At 34.7% G+C, this 25,445-nt stretch overlaps 1 protein-coding gene across 2 annotated transcripts; it reads left to right on the forward strand.

Moving 5' to 3' along the window:
* Window positions 1-462: 462 nt before the first annotated feature.
* LOC147401833 (tetratricopeptide repeat (TPR)-containing protein) lies at window positions 463-24,495 on the forward strand. Of its 2 annotated transcripts, none has more exons than XM_086443248.1 (18): window positions 463-1,061; window positions 2,367-2,469; window positions 3,824-3,931; window positions 5,413-5,597; window positions 8,307-8,400; window positions 10,039-10,296; window positions 10,702-10,848; window positions 11,808-11,886; window positions 13,264-13,377; window positions 13,463-13,647; window positions 15,330-15,448; window positions 15,984-16,107; window positions 16,202-16,273; window positions 19,079-19,205; window positions 20,977-21,091; window positions 22,352-22,542; window positions 22,625-22,737; window positions 23,883-24,495. In XM_086443248.1, the coding sequence occupies exons 1-18, from the start codon at window positions 739-741 to the stop codon at window positions 24,147-24,149; spliced, it is 2,724 nt and encodes a 907-aa protein (XP_086299374.1). In that variant the 5' UTR covers window positions 463-738; the 3' UTR covers window positions 24,150-24,495. The 2 variants fall into 2 exon arrangements, with proteins under 2 accessions (XP_086299374.1, XP_086299375.1); XM_086443249.1 differs by having other exon boundaries at window positions 13,478-13,647.
* Window positions 24,496-25,445: the final 950 nt, after the last annotated feature.

A 25,445-nucleotide genomic window follows, 5' to 3' on the forward strand; every position in this document is an offset into this window, starting at 1 on the left:
ATCAAAATAGAAGAAATGGAGAAAAAATTGCATATTTTCTCTTCTCCCAATCCAAATATAATATCTATAGTATGAAAAGAAATGGCGAAATAAATCAATTTCAGGTACCCACGGATACCCATTGGATAGAACCTAACAATTTTCAATCTTATCGGTTCGTTCCATTTTAGATCCGGTTCTAATCAGTTCCAATAAAAAGGGATCTGAAAACGAGTATTTGACTCTGATTCTGATTAAATGAGTTCGCAATTGACACTCTTTATATGAATTTTCTTAGCAAAAGTGGGTAAAAAATGGGATACGGACTACCGGTTATAAGGTTGGATAAGGATACATGTAATCCGACAAACACCCGACCCAATGCGGCCGAAGTATTTCAATCATTCCGACATAGGGTCAATTAAGTAATTTCCGAAGAAAAGTACTATATTAAACCTGCTTTGAACACCGAAGTATTTCAATAATTCCGTCATCTTCAGTCTCCCTAAAACCTGTACGTTGTTCTTGAGATTTGAACGTTGAAGAAGATGAAATCTTGAGGTTGAATTGGTTGAAGAAGGGCTGATGCGAAGAAGCCGAACAAAACAACGATTTTTTTATTATAATAAAATCGGCAAATCGCTGATTTGATCGGCAATTCAAGGCACTGAACAATTAATCGCAAATTAAATTGGGGGCCATTTTGTGACTGATTTATTTTGGTTTCTAGAATCTAGAGTGATCAAACCATACTTCTCAATGATGGAAGAAAACATGGAAACAACTAACAATATCGAAGAAGAGGTTTCGGCCTCTGCTGCAACCACCGAATTAGAAATAGATGATGTCGAAGAAGAACACCAAACCGAAGAAGAAGAAGAAGAAGAAGAGGACGAAGAAGAAGAAGAAGAGGAAATTGAAGATGAAGATGAAGATTACGAGTTGAGATTCGAAGGCGAGATGAATCCGTTGGACTTCATTGAAGACAATGCGTTAGGAGTCCAGCCGTATCAGCAATTCGAGCGGCTCGAGTATGAAGCTCTAGCTGAAAGGAAGCGCAAAGCTCTAAGCGATCGCCAAAGGTGCATTCTTTTTTTTAAAAATGGAAAATTAGGGTAGAATTTGCTTCATTTTTCTTTATTGATTTCATTGAGAATGAGGGATTTCAGAATTAGCATTCGTCTTTTGAACCAAGAATGAATTATTATTGGGATTGTATTTGTATGTTATCCCCCTCCCTTTCTTTTTTGAGAGCTTCTATTATCACACCAACTTTTACTTATAACACAACAATCTACATAAAGACCTCCCTTCAATTTCAAAAGGCTTGGTGTGTTAAATCAATATTCCCCGGGTCATCTTGATATGGTTCACAAACGACACGGATTCTCAATGTATATCTCAGACTCCACAACATCTCATTTGCATGGTTTTAAACCTCGTTCGAGACCGAGACGACTCGTCCTATACGTCTCGGTATCGTCCACCAACGAGATGGATAGACAAGTCAATGTATCGGACGAGATTTAAAACCCACATTCTTTTTTCTCATTGTTGAACAAGACGTATCAAATGTATCGGAAAACTCGTCTAGGACGGCTTTGTCTCATTCACAGATGAGACTGAGACGTCAAAACGAGTTTTAAAACCATGCTTATTTGACAAACAAGATGACTCATGCAATATTTTGAAAATGTCTGGCGAGTCAACAAAACTCAGTCAAGTCAACTGAGATATTGTATTTTTTATTAAAATAATTATTTCTTTATAATTTAAATATTTATTATCTAAACAAAAATATGATATTATGTCTAAAAATCTTCTGATCTACCTTATTTTAGAAGAAAAAATATAATTATTTACATATAAATATATATATTTATAAATATTTGTAATCCGAATTAGAATTAAATATTTTATCTCTTCCGAGACAATTTGGTCTTGTTCATGAAAGGGACGAGATGTCAAACGAGATTTGAAACCATGGAGTCAACTCTAGTTCCATTCATGTCATGACAAGATACTAAATATACTATTGTATCTGCTATTTATATATATTTTTAAATATGTGTTTGGTGAAACTCATAATTCAATGGTTAATGCTAATTCAATATCACACTATTGTTCATGAAGTTTTGGAATCCAACATGTGTAAGATGTGGGTATTTCACCCTTTTAGAAGAGTTCATGTAACACAAGACATAGCTGAGATGATGATCTTATTTTAATACATGGGAAATGACCCCCCCTCTTTGCTTTAAATAATATTTCTCTTTGATAAAAGTGCCACCATATGATTCAAGCAGTTTCATGAAATGAGCATCGTTTAGTGGTAGATATTGACATACTTGTGCAAAGATTCTAACAATATCAAACTGGATTGGTAGTGATGGCTCTGCAAAGAAGTCTCGGAAAGAGGATGCTTTTACTACAAGCTTTGATGAAATAATGGAAGGAATGAGTTTTGGTAAGAGGAGGAAGTCAAGGAAGGTAATACTTCTTTATTTGGGAGTTCTATGACATAGGAATGTGGTATATTTTGTTATATGCAACCACAAAATACTTCAATCTGTTGCACCTTTTTTTTTTATAAGTAAGCTGTTACTCCTTGATCCTGTTGCTTATCATAGAAAGAAGGGTATCTCAAATCTTTTAGGCATAAAATATTTTGGCTTGGATTGCTATAGCTTGGGAGGTGACAAATTGATTGCAAGGAGGATGCATTCTTTGGCTCATAAAAACCCTCTATGGTTTTTCTAATTCTCCTCACCAATTTACATAATACATGCCCTTCTTTTATTATCTTTCTCATTTTTTTTACCTAATAGCTTTATATTTGAAAACTATGTATTGTTTTTGCACATACCTTTTTATTTTATTTTTTATGCCTGAATACATAGAGCTCTTGTTTAAAATAAGTCGTAATATTCACAAACATTTACTGATTGAAAGAATAGTTTGTCATAATTTTGACTTCTCTGAAATTGGTGATTGGGCTTTTCTTCAACCTGGTCAAGTTGTCAAAAAGACTCCCTCCATTTACCTATTTATAGAGGAGTCATTGTAAAATCCCCTTCTATATCTATAGGTACATCCATATTAACCAATTTTATTTAACAAAAAAATGAACAAGATCTCTAGGTACAGGAATTTTAATGCAAGAAAGTTCATAAATGCAAAGAAGTCTAATATGTACCCTATGAATTTCTTCAAAATTAAGATAGTGGGAGCCTTCTTGCTTCCATTCATGGTAACTTTGTGGGTAGTGAATGTCCTTTCATTGTTCTTGGGGTTTATGATTGTACTAGAAGCAGGGAAATGTATAAATTTTGGGAGAAATTGGAATATGTGACGAGCTAGAGGTAATACAACTTTGCTTTGGGTGCTCTACTGGGCTAAGAATCCACTTTGTCATTTGCGTTTCTTTGAATAAATCAAAGGAGGTGCTCATATTCATGATCAGATCCTGGATTTATTGGATGACATGGGATAAAATTTCAAGATTCTTCTCTACTCCTCCAAACCCAAATAATGACATTATTCGAGTCAACTTTGACCTTAATGTAAATTATTTAACCCCTTCACCAATTTAAAATAACTTTGGGGCAATCATACCAACCTTAGTTTCTTCTTTATTGTACCTGTTGTTTTAAACATGTTAGTGAAATTTATGTTCAAGTATTTGGAAAAAATGCAAATTATTGATCTAGAATCTCTAGAAATATGTCTCTCAAATCTCTAGAAACATTTCATGTTTCCTATTTTATCTACAGTTTCAACGATCATGATTAGTGTTTTTTTATTTATTGATGAGTAACTATCACCCTTTGTTTTCTTTATGCAGCTTAAGAAAAGGGGTAGAAAAAAGGGATCAAAAAACAAACTTAGCCCTGGAGTCAGTAGGAAACTTGGGAAAGCTAATATGTTTTATGCTAAAGGCCAATATGAAGAGGTGAGATCTTGAATTATTATTGATTGAGCATGATTTCTAGTTGACGTAGGCTGAGCCAACATTTTATTTTTTGGATTGAATTTTGTTTGTTTAATGTATATAATATTTTTTTCTAGTATAAGTTTTTGATTTTTTGACTAAAGAAGATAGTGGGTTGAGGTGAGCTCATACTGACCATACTTAAATTTATGAAGCCCAATTTTGAGCCATTCTTTTATTATTATAGAAGATGATGTGAAATTCCTTAAGAAAACTTCATTTAATTCCCTTGAGATTTTCAAGATTGGAGAATATGTAGATATTATTTTTCGGATTGTGGTAGATACTATTTTTATCGTCGATCGGCTTGTTCTTTCAACTCCTCCCTTTTTTATTTTCCCTTGCTAGTGACCACCCTCTCTTGTTTATCAAGTTGGTCTTTTCTTTTAAAATTCCTTTCTTTCATGCCTCACATGAGCACAACTAATGAACAAGCCACCGTTGAGAAAACCTTTTGACTTGTGGTAAACATTAGTTGCTATTTACCTTCAATCCTACATAATGGGTTATTAGGGCAATTTTCTGTATGGCGAATGTTGTAGTAGATACATGTGAAATTTTTTGTATGCTATAATGTTAAAATATTATAATGACCAACCATGAACTTGTGGAAATAATCAAAATCCATGCTATGTGAAATGAAGAAATTAACATTACCCATTTGCAATGTGGGTCCAAGGCAGGTATGCTGTGTTTATTGGTATTCCTAAACGAAAGGAAACTAATCTATACTCTATATAAGTGGTCTCTTGCAGTTGATGAACAGTAGCTTTTGTTTTGCAATTTCTTTACCGCCAACTATCAGTCAGAATTTTCTTTTATTATCTTTATCATCCCCTTGATTTATATTTAAATTACAGAAGGATCCTTACAACACCCTGTCGGGCAGGTTTCGACAATGTGCCTTTGCACATTAGTTATCTCAGCTATCTTTATTAAAAGTGCTAAGGGGAAATTCGTTGTCCATGATTTTGCTAATTGAAAGAAAAGGTCAGGTTTTGACTTTTCTGGAGAATGGTGTTACAGTTTCATGTCCAACAGTAAGAAGTTCAAAGTTCATGAACGACAAGTTTCTTCCTAGGTCATTGTTTAGAGGACTTGGAAGAATCATTGATGTTTTGACTATTTGAATTTTATGATTTGAACTTGGTAATGGAAAGAATGAGTATAAACCAATGCCTTGTAGTGCTTTTTTTCAAGAAAATTATATTTCTATTGATGTTCTGCTCTTTCTCAAAGTTTCTTGTCATGAGTGCATTATTTTTTATCCTGGTCATGTAGCTATCCTAATCTTTCACAAATCAACTACTGCAATTTTATTTATTTATTTATTTAAATAATCTATTTGACTCTCTACTCTAGGTAGTTCTATGGCCTGTCACTATCCTAATGGCTATCATGTTTAACTATTGCTAATTGTTGTTGTTTACTTTGAGCAATAGGCCATACGTGTACTAAATGAGGTTGTTATGCTTGCACCAAATTTGTCCGAAACATATCATACACTTGGCCTTGTATATGAAGAAACTGGAGATAAGAAAAAGGCCATGAGTTTCTACATGCTCGCTGCTCATTTGGCACCCAAGGATCATTTTCCTCTCTGGAATCGACTTGCTGATCTGTCCAGGTGAGCTTTCTTAACATGGTTGATATTGAAAAGTTGTTATGATACCCTTGGTTTTATAAATATGATATATTATCTTTTTATTTTTTATTTTTATGGAACTCATTATTTGCTGGCATAGCCCTGTGGTTTATATTTCTGGTCTGTTGTACGTATTGCATTTTCTTTCCACAATCTGTCCCGTCTATATGTTCCAACAATTGGAAAGCACTTGCATTTTCTTTTCAAAATTTTGATTGAAACTAAATTCATTTCACTAAATGTTGAGTTAGGCCCTAGTTGGTATTCCCGGACAGTCTCGTTAATCATTGTAAACAGAAGGATTGGGGATTTTCTTTTTCACCAGTGTTTGGTAGGCTTTTAAAAGAGTGGACCCATCGGTAAAATGCCATAAAAACGGAAAAATGAAGAGATTTTGAGGGTAAACACTTCTCGTAAAACATTGTAGAAACATGGGATTGATATGAGGAAGTCCTCATTTCTCAACACTTGTTTTCTACACCTGGCATGCTCTCTCTCTCCATGTATTCTTCTCTTTCTTCTCAACCATTGAAAATCGGATGACCCTCTAACCCTAGAAAATGACAAAGCGGAAGCGAATAAAATCAATACATTGAAATATAAATCTAATACATTGAAGATGGATACATTTGTAAATCATTAGGTAGTTCCACCGCATATGGTAAGCCCCCTTAAGAAACCTCTCAATCCTCAAATGCACCAAAACTTAATCACCTTCAACAAACTCCTTATGTACCATGTTGGTTGTTGCTTCCTCAAGATGCCAACTCCCATCTTTTCTTGAATCCGCTTAGTGTGGTCAGCATAAGCTTCTGTATCCTCACTCTTGCATCTGGAGACAGTGAATGTTGTGGTTTGTGTTCATAAATTGCTTCAAAAGGAGTCTTCTTTGTGTTGTGGATGACTCAGTTCTTTTAAGAAAATTCAGTATGTGACAGACTGTTCCCTTGGTCTGCTAAGTGTGTTTTCTGGGATTATTCTAATACTTAGAAAGGGTATCGTTGTTATTATCCAACTTCTCATCTTTATTGTGTTGGTGCTGATGTTACTTTTTTAAGTCCACTCCCTTTTTTTCATATTGTTTATAGTCCTATGATTTAGATTTCCGTGATAGGGGAATTGCCGCCTGTTGAACCTCTCTATGTTACTCCTGTCATCATTCTGGATGTGCCTACTAGTGTTTCATTGCTTGTTTATGAGCGTACCAGTTCGGGTGTTGTACTTCCATATGACCATCTCATGCTACATCTGCCCCATCTCAGTCCACAACTTCTATTGGACCATCTCATATGCTCTACGTTTGTGCATTTTAATTTTATCACACGGTCTTCTATTGGTGTTATTGTGTTGATTGTCTATGTGGATGGCTTCATTATTACTAGGAGTGATTCCAATGGTATTTTAGATTTGAAGACTCATTTTTCTCAGCATTTTCACACTAAGGATTTGGGTCTTTTTCGTTACTTTCTTGGCATTGAGATTGCTTGGTCCAAGATTGGTATTAGCCTTTCTCAACGGAAGTATGTTCTTGATCTCTTATCTGAGACAGGCATACTGAGCTCCAAGTCTTTAGATACTACTATGGATCCTACTGTCAAGCTTGATGCTAAGCAGGTGGACGTTTATACTGATGCTGGTTGTTATCATCGATTGGTTGGAAAGCTAATCTACCTTACAATTACTTGTCCAAACATCACCTTTGCAGTTGGTGTAGTTAGTTAGTTTATGAATGGACCGTGATAGCTGCATTGGGGTGTTGTATTTTGCCTTTAACGGTTTATAGGGATCATCACCAGGCAAGGGATTATATTGTATCGTCTAACTAGAACTTTTGCAGTTACAAGTTTTTCTGATGCTGATTGGGCTGGTAGCCGTACAAATCTTCGATCTACTTTAGGATATTGTACCTTTTTTGGTGGCAATTTGGTGAGTTGGCATAGTAAGAAGCAGAATGTTGTTGCACGCTCCAATGCTGAGGCAGAGTACAGGGTTATGGCTCACACAACATCTGAGATGTTATGGGTTCAATCTTTACTTAAGGAGATCGGAGTTAAGGTTCCTTCTCCTATGTCTATGTATAGTATTAGTGATAATCAGGCGGCCAACTATATTGCTAGCAACCCAGTGTTTCATGAGCAGACAAAACATATTGAAGTAGATTGTCATTTTATCCGTGATATGGTGTTGACTAAGCAGATCATTACTTTATACATCAACTCAGAAAATCAGTGTCCTCACAAAGACGTTGCTTGGGAGTTTATTTTCCATAATATCTACCAAGCTGGGCGTGTTTGATTTGTTGCTCCAGCTTGAGGGGGAGCGTTAGATTCTAGATTTATTAGGTTTTTATCTTCTTTATGTGATTTGTTGTATAGGGTCCATAAGCCCATAGCTTATTGATGTTAGTGGGCCCACCTTAATGGTCCACACAAGAGGGAGGAGGTTGACCTACCAAGTTAAACTCTCTCTCTCCCTCCCTCATTTGCATTTGATTGATTGGACATGACACAATTTCCTGGTGAGCTGATCAGCTTAAACTATGGTTTTGAATCTTAGCGGCAAATTTTCCATTGTTGGGGTATGAAGATCTTTTCAAACATAAATAAACATGCATATCTCTATGTTTAAATTACATGTACTATATTGGTAAACGAAAATGTTGTGTTATCTCCAAGCTATGTTCTGATGCAGAGAGGAAGGAAGTATTCGCCAGGCTGCTTACTGTCTTTCTAAAGCAATAAGCGCGGACCCGGAAAATGTTGAAGTACGCAAGAAGACAGCAAAGGTGTACCATCTAGTTCTATCTTTAATTTCCTTCTGATCTTTTTTTGTTTCTTATCAGTCATTCCCTTTTCTGATCTTGCTATCTATTATCAGTCGTTGCCTTTTTCTGCTCTTGCCATGTATTCAAGTTGAGCTTTGTTGTTACTCACCACGTGGATTGGTGATGCAATTGTATTCTGCTTTTCTTTTGACCAGTACTACTTTGAAAGTTGCGTATTCTTTGCATTAAGTTATTTATGATGTTGATTTTATGTTTAATTTACATAGGAATATGCAATTTGGGAAAAGATTGAGATTGGTCTATTGGAATGCAATGCATCATCATCATCAAACATGTATCCCAAAAAAATAGTGACTCGTGTTGTTTTTGAATTTTAAGTGAACCCAAGGTTACGGTTTTGTTTCCCTCACCTTTTATTGAAGCAGGCTTAGAGAGGAGTGTGGTTCTTGCTGCCAAATTTGAGGAGTATAGGGACATTTTCATTACTTTGCCCATATATATATGTTCTCATATTTTGTGCGAATAATGTCGAAATTTAACACCATGGCTGTAGTAAATCGGAACTTATCTGGCATATCTTTATAGTCTCACATATTTTAAGAATAACGACGCATTACCTGGTTGCTGGTTACATATTTTACATCGTAACTCCTGTCTGGAAGCAAGAGCATCGCATGCAAACCTTGTAGTTTGCAGTTTAAAATGCCAAATCTTCTGATGCTATTCATCTGCATGGTTAGTGCTATTGCCAACATCTAAGAGGCTTGATTTTTTTACCTTGATCTTAAAAGAGTGGAAGTTGTTTAGACAGATGGTTTTGTTTCTCATTCATGTTGAATACCAGACATCTTCTTTTGCTCATTGGAATTTCTGATTCTTCAAGTTGAATTATCGGTCATGTCAACTCCTTGTCATCTAAATACTTTTGGACACCCTCTTGTTAATTTCACTAGATGTCCATGTATCTTAATGTCAGTAAATGGTGTTTTTTCTTTCTTTCTTCTCTTGAAAGAATGTTGTTTCTTGGAATAGCAAGACAGATCGCTAAGATGGTATGAGAAGTATTTATATAGTGGTGACCGGTCTGAATCACTTCCTTTTATATTTATATTATATTAGTGGGTAAGTTAGAAATGCCATCCACGTCCTTTTGGTTGTAATTGGATTCAGCAACCAAGTACGTGCTCAAGCTCACTAATGACTAGCAGACATATATTATAGCAACTTGATGATACAAGCTTGTGAATCAGCTGCCCCAAATTTATTTTTCTTATGGGTGATCCATACAAATGGCAGTGAGTAATGTGGATTTCCTCAAAATAAAACATTAATAACATCTTGACATTTTAGTATGCATTGTTAAGGCTATCACTGTGTACAAGTGCTAAACAGTAGATTGTAACTAAAAATATAATAGAAGTTTTGTGACATACTGGGCATTATTTTCCTTCTTTTGTTTTTTCTTTTTTCTGATTGTTTTAGTGGGCATTCTTTGAGAGAAATAATGTAACTTTTTATTTAATATTTCCATTTTCATAATTATCAAGTCAGTACTTCAACAATATGTTTCTAACTTACATCCAAAAACCTTCTCTATTTCACTTTTTGATTTTGTTATTTTTTCTTTGATCATTTCAGATGTACCTAGAGTGTAATCAGGTTGAGCGTTCGATCGGCATTCTGGAGAAATATATTAAAGATTACTCGACAGAAGCAGATTTGAGTGTGGTTGTTCTTCTAGTTGACATACATATGAAACATCATGCTTATATTAAAGCTCTTCAGCAGATTGAGCAAGCACGCTCTGTTCACTGTTCCGGAGAGCATTGGCCTTTTTCTCTAACTGTCATGGAAGGAATTTGTCAAGTTCGGCTTGGAAATATTGAAGAAGCTGAGGTTTGTTGCGACAGGCTTGTAACATGGTTAACTGTTAATCTTTGATGGGTTTGGACATACAATATATTGTTTCTTGTTCCTTGCAGTCATCTCGACCACCATTTATTAGTGGAATTTTTAGCTATATAAAAAAAGTATAATCTATAAAAATAAAAAAAAATACTTTCTTACTTATGATACATATTTTTTTCCCTTTTAAATATTTATGAACAAATTACTAATATATAGAACTAATTAGAGCACGTTTACTTTTATGAATATTTCAGTTGAAGTGTACCATTGTATGTGAGAGCTTCACCTCTGCTGGACACTAACCCCTTGCTTGCCTAGCAAAAAAATACTGGATTTTTTCCTTCTTTAGAAATTACTTTATTCCTCTAATGTTGATGTTCAAATGCTTTGTAGATTCTTTTTAGGGATTTGCAGATGGAGCTTGTTGGTGATCATGCTGAGTTAATTACAGAAGTTGCACACTCATTTATGAAACAAGGGCACTATGAAAAAGCTTTGAAGTATTATTTCATGCTAGAAGGGAATGGTGGACATGGAAATGTGAGAACAACTACAGAGCACTTGCGTTTTTCACATTTTTGTTTCTTTTAACATTTAGCTCTTTTCTTGCTGAGTTTATCTTGGTATTAAAGACTAGTTACACAGTTAATTAATTGCTCCCGCATTGGGTTGCTAATATAAATTGTATGTTGCAATTGTAATGATGAATACTCCGATGATTTTTTCTTAATTAGGCTTTGTTTGCTTGCAGGGGAAGTTCTTCCCGGAAACATATTTTCCCCAAAAAGTGTCAGATATTTGTTTAGGCATTTTGCAGAAATTGATTTTCCGTCTGAACCTGTTTTTTCCATGAGAACTTTATTTCTTTTTGCAATCAAATGTGGGCAGTCTATTTTCTCCACATTGCATTAATATTAACCAAATATTTATTGAATTGAGTCTAATTTTGTCAACTTATGACCCAGCAAAGGAAAATTTATCTTTGGTATTTGACAAATTTTACCGTGCATGACCAACACACTACAGCATATGAGAATTATTTCAAAACGTTTTTATCAAACTCTTCTACAGTTGCTTGCTCTGAATGGTTTGAAGTTTTTCTTTTATAAAAATATCTCTATGTATTCATGTTTCATCATAAATTTGAGCTACATTAGTATTAAAAATATGTAAGTGCAGCAGATTTAAGGACCTATCATACATTTACATGTTTTTGTTATTTCTCTTTTGGACTTTTTGGTTAAGTGAACAAAATATTTTGGGGGTAATCCCAATTTCTTCCCTTCAACACTAAGAATTACATTTAGATTAGTCAAGTAAGCCATATAACATAAATGATGTAATTAAATTTCATTTACCAAAATGACACTACTTTTAGCAACTTTTGCTTCTCAAATTCTTAGTCGTTTACTTGCATCAGTGTTGATTTGTTTTATGCCTGCTATTCTTTGGTTTCTATGCTCCTACCTACTGAAGACGTTGTATTCGAACTCATGCAGGCATTCTTACTTAAAAACATTGCTCAATGTTACTTATCCTTGAAGGACAGAGCACAAGCTATTACATTTTTTTATAAAGGTGTGATTGGCTTCTACTAAGCTTGAATTCTTTTATGACATTGGCCTTCAGAAAATAAAATTAGTCGTTTCCATTATGGTTCAAAATTTCGGTATGTTTCAGGGGGGAATATTCTGGTTTTGGTTATGATTAGAACAAAACATTATAGTTGATCAAAATTTAATTTTGTGCGTATGTTAATTTGCTTCACTTTGGTGATCTTCCGAAGTCCTTGTGGAATAAATTTATGAACATCTTTTGAGTTTTGCATCTTAGTGTGTATTGAACAATATATTTGATCATTTACCTTTTTACCTTTAGTTGCATGGCAGATATTAAATTTTGATTTGGTTGTCTATTTCAGTTGATCTGGAGTGGAATCAATGCAAACATTAATATAATTTATATAGAAATGATGGAAATATTGTGAAAATGACATGTTGCAAAAATTTTCACTGAAACTTATAACAAGGTGGCTTATTGTGGTGCGCCAGGATTCCACGATGATGTAGAAATTTTATAGATGAAGTCATTCTTAGGGTGTCAAGATCAGACCCTTTCCTCTTGAAGGATAATCAGAAAACAGTTGATGTTGGATGATGCATATCTGGGCTGTGAAACCACTTTGCAGCATTTAAGAGGGTAGGGATGGAGAGGAATTCAGATCTAGAAGCTAAACTTACAAAATAACGGAAGTTATAAATTGTCTGTAACAAGGACTTTTGAACAATACATAATATTCAAAGTGGGGGGTGTTCCCTCTATTTCCATGTGCATTATAAATTTTAGACATAAGTCCACTTGCTTGCTTAGCAAAAATAAACAGGTTCATAATATTCATTCATAGGTAAAATAAAGGGTTTGGATCCGTTGACTCCTTAGAATGTCTCATGAAAAAAACACATGATCCCAACCCTTTAAACACAAAATCCAATGGTTGAGATTTATGAGTATCTTGTTAACACAAATCTCAGAGATACTTATCCCGAGGAAAAATCTCAACCATTGGATTTTGCATTTGAAGGGTTGGGATCATGTGTTACACGAGTCATTCTTAGGAGTCGAGGGATCCTGACCCATAAATAAATTATGATTAGTTAGGTATCTAATTTATCTATCTATCATCTTAACTTTATGTATTTTGATAATAGTTTTCACATTCATTGAACCTTCGTTGTAGCTTAATGAACTCATGGTTTCTTACCTTGGATCATGTTTGTTGCTTTGAGCGATACTTGAATTTTTAATTTTTTTTTTCAGAAAATTTATGCACTTTTATTTCATCAGATTTTAAAAGTTAGCAATGTCATGATTTAATCTTATGCTTGGAAGTTTAGTTGTTTCTTTTAAAATAACACCTTAGAGAAATCATTGGTGAACTGACTCATATTTGTTCAGCTTTACATGCGATGGAGGACAATATTGATACCCGCCTAACTTTAGCTCGTCTTCTTCTCGAAGAAGGAAAAGAAAATGAATCCATTGAATTGCTTTCTCCTCCAAAACATTTAGGTAACTTAGGCTTTAAAATGGTAGTCCATTATTATTTATTTTTTGATCTTTAATAAATATACCATTGTATTTGTGATTTTATTAGAAATTTATTTTCCAGAGTCAACAACTAACAGACATTCCATACAATCAAAATCGTGGTGGGCTAGCGGAAGTGTTAAAATGCAGCTTGCTCAAATTTATCATGCTAAAGGTGAGCTTGAGGACTTTGTTGGCACAATCATTTCATCGGTTCGTGAAACGTTGTCCATTGAAAGTTTGAACCAAAAGGTAATTGTGGAACCATTTAATTAAAAATAATATCATGTTGAGTAGTTTTGTAGTATGGTTAAATTTTCATATTAATTCCTTGTGAACTGATAAGGGGGGTTCTCACAAATATCGCCTTATGAGATGGGAGAATGTGATTTGAAGGAAGAGGGGGTTTGGCATTTGAAAGATTAGGTTGATGAGTTGGGCTCTTTTAAAAAAAATGGTTATGGAGATTCTTGAATAGTACTTCAGAGCCCACCAACATGCCTTGTAATCATTGGTGCTTCTATCTTTTTTTGGGAGGTTATACATCGTATGGTAAAAAATTTGTAAATAATTCTTTGATAAGAATTTTCCTCTTCTCTTCTCCCAAGAATTAATTTTTTGTTTATCAACAAGCTTGCTTCGTGCTCCCCACAAGCTGTTGCATGTTTCTTTAAGTGATGGCCGTGATCTTCACTTTTGTTGTTAGGCACGTCTTTGTCATAAAAAATTCTCCCATTGTATTTAACCATTCTATAAACTCTTTGCTTTGCTGCCTTCCTTCAAAATTGATTATTTACCTTCATATTGGCCTCCATGGATTCTCCGCATGTTTACATGCAGCTCTAGTAGTTCTAGGATTAGTTGCCCCTTCATTTTCAACTCCTCCCAGAGAGCACCATCGTGAGAAGGGTTATAACCTTCATTTATACCATCTTTTGAGATGTTAATGCGCTCATCACAATCCTAAAGTTTGTTCTGTAACTTAAGCTACAACCTGCTTGGATCTTCAATTTTCTTACCATGGACATCATGCAAAGAATCAGTATGAGCACCCATACAAACCCCATGCCATTGTGTTCTTCCATCATCCATAGAATCATTGTAATAGTGAAAACTAGGCTGGAAAAAACCGGGCTCTGATTCCACTTCATGTAATCCAAGGATTTAAGATAAATGATAAGTTACAAATGAGGAAAATTTGGAATAAATGTAAACAATAAGAAAGCTTGATTCTAGTGATGGGTGAAGTTGCAGCCAATACTCTAACATCTGGTTCTACTGTTTATTTTCTATGTAAATATATAATATTAGATTGGGCCCACGTGGAGATGAGTTAAGGACTTCCTTTTTAGAGGATGTCCCTCTAACCATGGATGCCAATGTCACCCTAAGTCATTCCCTTCTGAGACTTCTGACCCTATCTAATTTGGTATTCAAGTTGACGGTGAAAATTGAGTCCATATTTATTCAACTTGGTGATCACTTTTTATATGGCTAGAATTGCCATTTTTTAGTATGATCACCTGCCCATAAAACTGATCTCTTGACACATCTCCATGTGGTCCCTATATTTATCACATGCACATATACCCCATTGTATACTCACCAATTAATTATACCTTACTCAACTATTTTGTTTGGGTATTTTCTCTTATGCTAAGCTACCCTCTTTATTATGTGATGGTGCCACCTCTACAAGGTGGTAAATATTGTGAGGGGTGATACGACATACCAAGGATCAAAACCCTGCTTACCTTTCCAGAAAAGGTTGCTGTTTTCTAATTTATTGGAATGAAGTCCACATTCAAATCTACAATCCTATGATACTTGTCTTATTCTAATATGTTTGATATGCTGGCACACATTTCTACTACTTTGTTTCTAAGTGAAAGGTTTATGCTTTTTAAATTAGTCACTTTCTACTCTTGAAATAGGTCAAAACAAGGAAAAAGCTTCCGACAAGCATTCTCAAAGGAAGAGCCAAAATGTTGGATGATCATCATGCTGATGATATATTTTGTGGTTTTAGACCAATAGCCACTCCATCAGATATGTGAGTATTGGTTTCACTTTACATTTGAATCTCACTTTACAGCTTCACCTCATTTAAGATGACAAATCCGTAATTTTTGTAGTTTCCTAGTAGGTCTGATTCTACTTAAAGCAAATGCCTCATCTGAGTTGGTGAGGGCTTGTATTGTTGAATGACAGGCCTTGGATTCAATACCTGTTTGCACTTTTGGGTTACTTATCTCAATTTTCTTACTTGGGTGCAAAAAAATTCTATCCAAAATAAAAATGCTACTAAGAAGTTTTTGTAAAGTAAAAAAATTCTAATCTATTACCGCTGTCTTGCCAGTTGGAAATTGTGCGTAAGAAAAACAATTTCCATATATCCTCGACATTAAATATGTACCTAGTAGGTTATTCAATAAGTCATGTACTTGCAAATAGAAAGTATGCTGATGTTTGTTGATGCATTGGAATGATATACTTCATTTGCAATTGTGAAGTTTATTTTGTTTGCCACTTGCTTCTCTTTTCATCCTGGAAGATATATTTTTTCAAATATATGCTATCCTGTGAAGGTTGAAAGCTACAAGAGCAAAGAAATTGCTTCAAAAGAAGGTAGCTTTGAAGGAGGAAAAAAAGGCTGCAGCACTGGCTGCTGGGCTGGATTGGCATAGTGATGATTCAGATGATGAGCCTCCGGTAAACTGATTATATTTTACTGATCACATTAAAGATTCAAAAGTTTTACCTTTCATATTTGAGATTTTGACGTGCTCCTGTGTATTTGTTTTAGCGGCAAGCACTAAGAGAGCTACCTTTGCCCAAACTCTTGAAGGACGATGAACATTATCGACTAATTTTAAATGTGAGTATGTCTTTTTCCACCTTGAATGGGATTTGTCTGTGTTTTTTAATAAGTAAAGTGCAGTCTTAATCTGCACTGCTCTGTTATGTTTAGTGGATGATAAGATTAAATTTCTAACTCCTATGAGTTCTGTAGCCAAGTCAAAGACTTTTAGAGAACATCTCATGACATAATCAAAATATTTTTTTGATGAATGAAGATATCTTATTAAAAAGGGAATGGTTGAGATGACCAGCCCAAGGGGATGACATAATCAAAATATTTTAAACATGCTCTTATTGGACATTTAAATGGAAATATGCTCTGTTATTTGGACACATGCAAATGATTTTCTTTGATTATATTAGAGATACAGAAATTTATTGGATTTGTAAAATTTTGTTGCAGATGTACAATAACACAAAATGAATAGAAAATCATGTTTCTTTTTTATTGTCGTTTCATTATGCAAGCTTACTCTTTTGTAAAAAGGTAACGTTGGTTGGTGCCGGACACCTATACAACATTGAGACATACAAACTTCATATATTATTTCCTTAATATATTAAAAGAGAGATTTTTTAGCAGCTGGGATATCTACATTCATTTTTTCGTCATGTTGATCATTTCGGGCAACTCAATTGCACAGTGAGTTATCCGTAACCCATCCCGATGGAAATCAGTCCATTCTGACATATTCAACTTCATAGACTTGAAATTGAATATTCTGGTCTCTGGATTGCCCAACTAAATAGATATGTCAGGTAAAATCATCAACGCTAATTAATGTCAGAATGTGCTGGCACCATCGATCAGATGGTACAGACCATGGTTTAATTTTATTTTTTGAGGCAATGATTTGCTCGAGGAAAAAATCGAAACATTCATTTGAATGGAATGAAAACTCGACATTTGTCAAAATAGTCTAGAAACATTCATAAAAATAAGCATTTTAGTGATAAATATTGTTAGAAAACAAAACATGTTTTAGCTTATAGTGACAAAAATTATCCTTTAAGAAAAGTCATGATTATTTCTGATCCTTTTAGTCGATGATTTAGTTCTGATACATTCGCAAAGCTTTGAAAAATACTTTTTTATATTATGTTGAACTCGAAACTTTGTTATTTATGCATAAATTTTTTTGTAAGTTTTTTATTAGAAAGGGACGAGGTGGCCTCAAGAGAAAATACAGACAACAAGATTGACTTCTCCCTTTAAAATTGTACATATTTATTTTGGATGATTTACCTAGGTTGACATAAATGCTCTTATCTTCAACATCAAGCCAAAACCCCTGATTTTTCAACCAGAAAATCTGACATTTCAAGCTTAACACCAAGTAGATAAACTGTTTTTAACTTTTTCAACCTCCTCTTCAATTCATTATCTTGTATAAATTAATGATTTTCTACCAAAAAAATTATTTTTCCCAAAAAATCCTTCCCAAAAGTCCATTGATCTTCTACTTCTCCAAAACCCTATCTTGTTCTTGCAATTTGAAGGTTGAATAAGATGGCTTATGGATAATTTATATTAGTCTGTCAGAGAAGATCTTGGTCAAAGGTGGCATGACATCATTTCAAAACACAGGGGGGTATCTCTAATATTGACAAAACAGTGGGGGTGGGACATGTCTAAATCTCCCTTTTATTTTCTAATTTTTTCCTCAATTTGGCCAACTTCTATTGGCTTTTTTCTGAATGTTTCCTTTGCACTTTTTCACACTGATGCGGATTTATAAATCTATCACTTTACTCCCAAAAATCCGTCATTTTTATCCCAATATCAAATATTGTTCTTAATGTTTTGAAGGTTGAAGGAGATAAAATCTCAAGGTTAGAGATGAGGTTAAAAATGTTTACCCTTGAGGTTGCATGTGACAAGTTTTGGGGAGAAAAATCAATGTTTTTAAGCTAGAGGTCGATGACGAGGACATTTAGGTCATTTTCATTAGTCTCTTCTAGTAGCATGCCATCAGTTTCAAAAACACATGGGGCATCACAAATGTTCATTGAAAGTGATTGTTTATAACTTTTCATCTCTTTGTGATTTCTGATTCGGTTTCATTAATTCCAGTTAGCCTAAAATGCTTCAGCCAAAACATTTTGAGACAAACTGGAACACTAAATCATTTTGAGACATTAAATCAAAACATTCATCGGAATTCTGATTTCATGTTTGTTTCATACCAGAATGTTCAATTAACAGTATCTATCGAACAATGCATCCCAAAGCAGTACGATATTTTAAACCATGGCAGGGACAATGGTTGGATTATCCAGCATAATTTCCATGTATCTCACAGACATGTATTTATATGTTAGCTGAAATGAAACTTTTTATAAAATCAAAGTGTTATTTGAGAAGAGCATCAACATGTGTATGACACAAGTACAATGACTGTACAGCATTGCAAGCACTTGGAAAATCGAGTGGCCTTGTTATATAGCTTTACATGTTGGCAACTTTCCTTCAATGGAATTTTCCTCTTTAGTTTGCTGTCTACTTGACATAATTCTAAGGATGTTTGTTGTCTTTATTATTTATTAATAAGCCTATTATTTCTTATTGTCGAAATTTAAAATGAAGTGTTCTTCTGGAGTTTGCTGTCTACTTTTTTTTAGGTCATAATTCTAAGAATGCACGTTTGTTTTTACTTTTTGTTATTTTTAATAAGCCAATTATTTCTTATGGTTGTGTGCTTGGAACTCAGTATATTTTGTTGGATCTCTTGACCTTCCCTTGAAGTTACAACTAGTAATTCATTTGCTTCATTTGTATCTAACCCTTTTTCGCACTTCATTGTATATTATATTATATTAGCTTTGCAAGGCATTGGCATCGTTGCGACGTTATTGGGAAGCACTAGAGATTATTAAACACACTTTGAGGTTAGCGTGCAACACATTATCCCTTGAGAAGAAAGAGGAACTTCAGTCACTTGAAGCTCGTAAGTCCTGATCTTGAAGGATTTTTAATTTTTGTTTTGTTTGTTTTTTCTGGAAATGAACATTTACTTTTTCAGAATCTCGTATTATAATGAAAACAAGGAAACAACCACCATTCTGAAAAAATAAAAAATGTCAGAAAACTGCACATTCCAAATCCAAACCCAGTATTGAGCCACTACTTGAAGCTTCCAATAATTAAGCCCCCTACATGTATTTGAGAGTAACAAATGGAAGAAGTGTCCATAATGTACACCTTACACCAACTTCGCAAAAGCTCCTTCACATTCCTGGGCATAAATTCCAAAAGAAGTAAGAACTCATGCTACACTTTTGCTTGAAGAAACTGCAGTGAAGAAAGTGGTGATCTGCTACTTTGAAAAAGGGAACCGATATTGTGAATTATCTTAAGGGTATGTTTGATTGCATGGAAAGTCACTTTCCATGGAATTTGAAATCCATGGAAAATTAGTTGTGGAAAATAGGTAGGGTTGGAAAATCAAATTCCATTGTTTGATTTCACTTGGATAAAATCATGGAAAATTATGAGAAAAAAGAAGAAGAGGAGAAGGAGGAAGAAGATGAAAGGAGGGGGAGAGGAAGAAGAAGATGACGAGGAAGAGGGAGGGGGGAGGATGTGGTGACGGTGGTGACGAAGGTGGTGACAGCGACAACGGCGACGGTGGCGGTGGCGACGATGACGGCGACGGTGGCGGCGGCGATGGAGATAAGCGAGGAAGATGGGGGGAGAACGTGGTGGTGGCGGAAGAGGTGAGGGATGAAGAAGAAGGAGAAGAAGAAAAAGAAGAAGAGAGAAAGAGAAGGTGGTCGGAGACGGAGCCGACGGCGACGGCGATGGTAACGACGGCGATGACGACGACGGCGAGGTTAGTGTAATGGTGGTCGTGGTGGTAGTGGTGGTAGTAGGGAAGAATTGATAATGGAAAATATGGGTGTATTTCATTTTCCCATCCATATGGGTGGGAAAGTGAAATTCATGATTTAGTGGACTTTTTGAATGGGGTGGAAAATGAATTTCCATTTCCATGTGCAATCAAACACTTGAAAAATGTCATTTTCCATGGAAATTGATTTTCCACCTTATTTTCCATGTGCAATCAGACATACCCTTAAGCTCTTTCACATTCCTGGGCATAAATTCCAAAAGAAGTAAGAACTCATGCTAGCTTAAAGAAAGTGCAGTGAAGAAAGTGGTGATCTGCTACTTTGAAAAAGGGTACAGATATTGGGAATTATCTTAAGTCTACTTAACAAATGATGCAAAGTTAAAATCTAATCAAAAGGTGCTGTCTGAAGAAAAAAACTTCAATTTAGATCAGACAGGGCTCTTCGTATCAAATTAGCCAAGAAAAGGAAGGCCCAAAATGATCTAACTACAAAAAGAAAACCTAAATTGGGAATGATCCTTTATGGTCTCATCTCAAAAGTCTTCTATTGTTCACATTTGACTTTGTTTGAAAACCATTGAAACAATCCATTGGCTTAGCTAGACATTCTTTTTTTCCAGTTGTTGAGTTCCTTCTAACGCTGTCAGAGACATTTGTAAGGAAATATAGAACAAGATTATTTTTGTGTTTTGTCGTATCTAAGAGTTGGAAGTTTCAGTTTGAAACCAATTTTGTGCATATTCATGAAAATTCTTCAGTCGTAGACAATTCTGAATGCAGGCTTCCAATTTTATTTAAGAGAAAAAAAATGAAGATGATTGCAAGCATATTAAATTGTTAAATCTTTGTTTTTATTATCCTACAGAGATGGCATACAAAACCACGGATCGAACATGTGGGTATGACTGTGCACGAGACACTGTTCAGCAACATCCTGACAGCTTTGCTGCCTGGAATTACTACTACAAAGCTATTTCACGGTACTTTACATAGTTCTTTTTTATATAATGTAAATAAAATGCCCATCTTGAAACAGATGATGTTTCTTCTTAATGCTTCTGGTTTTTATATAACATAAATAAAATCCTTTATACTCTTTTTGTGTATATACTTTATGCTTCATGTTTTCTCCCTTTATTTTCATCTGTATATTTCTATGCTTAATCAAATTTACGAGTATTATGTATGATGATTTTTTTTTTTTTTGTGATCTAGTGGTGCATGTTTTTGCCAAAATAGTAATGTAAGAACGAAAAATTCTTAATTACAGGAATCTTAAAATAAAGTTACTCATGGACATATAAGCTGCAAAATCTTAAAATTCTTTATTCTACAGACAATTAAGTACACCCCCTTCTATTTGATTCTTTCATGTTGGTTTAGACTCAAACAACCTAACTTCACTAATTCTAAATCAATTGAACTTGCATCCTTCATAAGTAGGCTTCCTAAATCTCTGTAAACATGTTCTCTATTTGAAGCTCAATTTACTAAAACACAACCATCACCAAACTTAGCATGCAATTATATACTTCTGACTAGTGTTGATTATTTTTCTTAAACACCCTTGAAATTATTACTTAATTTTTTATTCCATCATTATTAGGGTCATCAAGACTTCGGCATTAATATCCAAATCAGGACTTGTTCATTAATATCCAATAAGAGATCAAACGCAATCACCATTTCGCCATACTCTTCCTCATGTATGCGACTGAGCTAAGTTACATTTTTACATTTAAGACATGGAAAAAAATTGGGTGAAAAATAAGGGATGTCAAAGAATAAGGAGGTGAAACCTAAACTGCAAGAATATGTTGGATTTTGCGAACAAATTGATAAATGAAGAAATGTAAATCTAAGTTTGAGTTTTGATGAATCACACCATATAGTGAAGTAAGGTGTGCTTATGAAGTATTACCACAAACCATTGACTTCTTGATGTCAAATAAGAATAAACAATCTATTTGGCTTATCGGGAAGAAATATCTTCTTGTGTCATGGTGGAAGATTTTCCTGCAATGCAACATCTGACAACATGGACACTTGTGGGGTTAATTTATATTTAGAAATAGAAACACGATCTCCCCAAAAATTTTGTGCATTTTCCAATTCTTTCTTGTCAGTCCCTGCCCAACAGTGTCTTATGAACTATTGAATATGATGGCCATTTTTGCACAATGGTTAATAGTGATTTTAAGTATTTGGTTACTGAAAATTGTGTCGTTTTCATATTGTAGATTGGAGAATAAGTTATCAAAGCATTCTAAATTTTTGCGTAGAATGAGATCTGAACATACAAAATGTGTATCACCAATGATCATTTTTGGGCATCAACTTACCTTGATCAGCCAGCATCAAGCGGCTGCAAGAGAGTATTTGGAAGCTTATAAATTGCAACCTGACAGTCCTTTGATCAATCTTTGTGTCGGTATGAAAATTATTTCATGTGCATTGCTTCATTTTCTTGATTTAGAGAAATCATGACGATTATCTTGTAATTTTTCCTCCAGGGACTGCTTTAATCAACTTAGCCCTTGGATTTAGACTTCAAAACAAGCATCAATGTCTTGTGCAAGGCTTGGCATTCCTCCAAAACAATATGCGCCTTTGCGAAAACAGTCAGGTATGGTTCGTTAGTGACTCTTCAATATGACACATGTTTCCGTTGTTGCAACCTTAGTATTTTTGAGCCCATTGGCTTAATACCCAATCTACTGAAATTCAGTTGACCAAGTCACTTGAATTCTTTTTCTATCACTGTTGGATGGATCATCTCATCAGTATATACAATATTTGTATAAATTTTAGACATTTTGGTATGAGGTGAATGCTTGGCTGGCTAGTGCCTGGACGCATAAGGTGTAAGCCTTGCATGCACATAATTTTTTACATAAATAATGTAACGTATATAAATAGTAATAGTAATATTGAAAATTAGAAAATTTTGGGTAGCCACCACACGTCCTGAAATTTTGAGTTGCAACTTACAAATGCACAATTGAATTCCATGTTTTAATCACATTCTCATACTAAAGAATAAAATATTACTATTTTGTTTTTTAGCAAGAAAAATATTTCATATTTGTGGATTTACATAAAAAATATTCACCCTTCTCTCATTATAGTAGTAAAGATGTGATGGTTTAAGCAACTAATTGTTGACAACCATTTATTCCAAAAGACCGATCTAATGGGGAAAGCACAACTATGAATATAAAGAGGGTCACGGGTCGAAATGGGGCATGATACGTGAGCACGTGACACCCGGGAGTAGAGGTGGATAACACAACACTCAACACTCCCCCTCACCCATAAGGGTGGAAAATTCCCTCGAGGAGACTCAAACCCGTGACTTATACAAATCTAGTGCTTAGAAACCATGTTGACGACCATTTACCCCAAAAGACTGATCTGATGGGGAAGGCACAACTATGAATTTAAGAGGGTCACAGGTCAAACTGGGGTACGATACGTGAGCATGTGACACTTGGGAGCAGAGGCGGATAATATTACACTAATTAGTATGAACAAAGTGTAATAATCTAATTTCCAAGACTATAATGTTCTAAACAGGATAATAACGTTACCTCTTCACTTTTTAAAATTATAAATATACCTCTGTGCATTTCTGAATATTTTCTGATGTTCATTAAGATGCAAAGGCGGGAAAAAAAGGGTGGGGTGTGACTCCTCTTCATCCGATTATATAGAACATAAAAGTGCTTTCATGTAAAATCCGAAATAATAATTGAAATGTATGTTGTGCAGGAAGCGTTATATAACATTGCCCGTGCATATCAGCATGTTGGCCTTGTTACCTTGGCAGCTTCATATTACGAAAAGGTGCTTGCAATCCATGAGAAGGATTACCCCATCCCAAAGCTTCCTAAGGAGGATTCAAGTCTTCCCGATATTCATAAGCCAGGTCATTGTGATCTTCGCAGGGAGGCAGCTTACAATTTGCACTTAATCTACAAAAAGAGTGGTGCTTTAGATCTGGCTAGGCAGGTCCTCAAAGATCATTGCACTCCATGAGGATAGATACCTATTGGTTTTTTTAACAGTAAATGGTATCCTCCAAAGACATACACTTATTTTATTGCGGCAAATTTACGGACTTTAATAATGTCAATGGAAGGACAAAGTTCGAGTAACTTTGGGTAATCAAGCACAATAATGACATCGACAATGAAGGTTTAAAATCTCATTTCTAGGCAATGTTGCAGTCCTGAGAATCCGAGGTTTCATTAGAATCTTAGTTGATGCAACTTTTTCTTGTACATAAGGCTTAAGCCTTTATTTTTGACAATAGTACCTGTTACAATGTTGTGTGATTTATTAGTCGTTTTAAATGTCAAATGATGGTGTTATTATTATTATTTTTTTGTTTGTTGACAATCGCAATTGTAGCAGCTTCATGATATATAATGGTTTTCTATTTAAATATTAAATGCCAATTTGATTTAAAATTTTCAGTAGTTTGGACTGGATTCCATGTTTTTAACGTTGTTACTGATGATCCAAATGTGAATTGGATTTATTAGAGTGGAAGTGGTGAAAGAAAATCACTGCAAATGAAGGGAATTGAAGGGAAGAAATGGTGTTTGTTTGTATTAATGATAGAAATTTTCATAGATTAATGCTGGAGTGACGTCAGTAGGGGTGACACGGGGGACATCTTAATGTGGTGGCGCGTGCATGTCTGTGTATGCATTTTACTTGTGGCACGCGCACACCACCACGTCAAGATGTCCTCCTGTGTGTCCTCTGCTGAGGTGACTCCAGCACGACTCACTTTCAAAAGCTTAACCTGATCTTAACAATCATAATGGGCCTTGATAAGTTCTCAGCTATATGGGATTTGATTTAGATCAATTCGCTTACGTGTATAATTCAAGCATGCTACAACTAAAATGACAATGCTAAAATGCAAAATCCAACCTTCGAAAATTATCCTCGAGATGAGATTGTATGTTTTTTTTCAAGTCATATCTCTTGGGATATCACATGGATGAAGAGCATAAAATTTTATAAAATCTACAAAATTTAATTGCACTTTTTCACTCGTAATTAAATTTTAAAATTTGAATTTGAGAGCTCAATAACCATACATTTGAAAGTCCATATATGTCGTAGAAAGATTTTCTTTAAATATTTTTTTTGTTTTTTTTTCAAACCCAATCTAGAATGAAGTGTCATTTGTATGAATGGCAGTCCACATGGCACAAATGAGGACCTTAATCCATTTTCTTTTACGGGTAAGCTGGACTTGAACCCATGACATCGAAGATGTTTTGCAATGTGTTGAACCAACTGGGCTATGGGTCTAGT

This window comes from Akebia trifoliata, chromosome 5 (assembly GCF_017979445.1).
Source record: "Akebia trifoliata isolate Shusen 1 chromosome 5, ASM1797944v1, whole genome shotgun sequence".
Lineage (NCBI taxonomy): Eukaryota > Viridiplantae > Streptophyta > Magnoliopsida > Ranunculales > Lardizabalaceae > Akebia > Akebia trifoliata.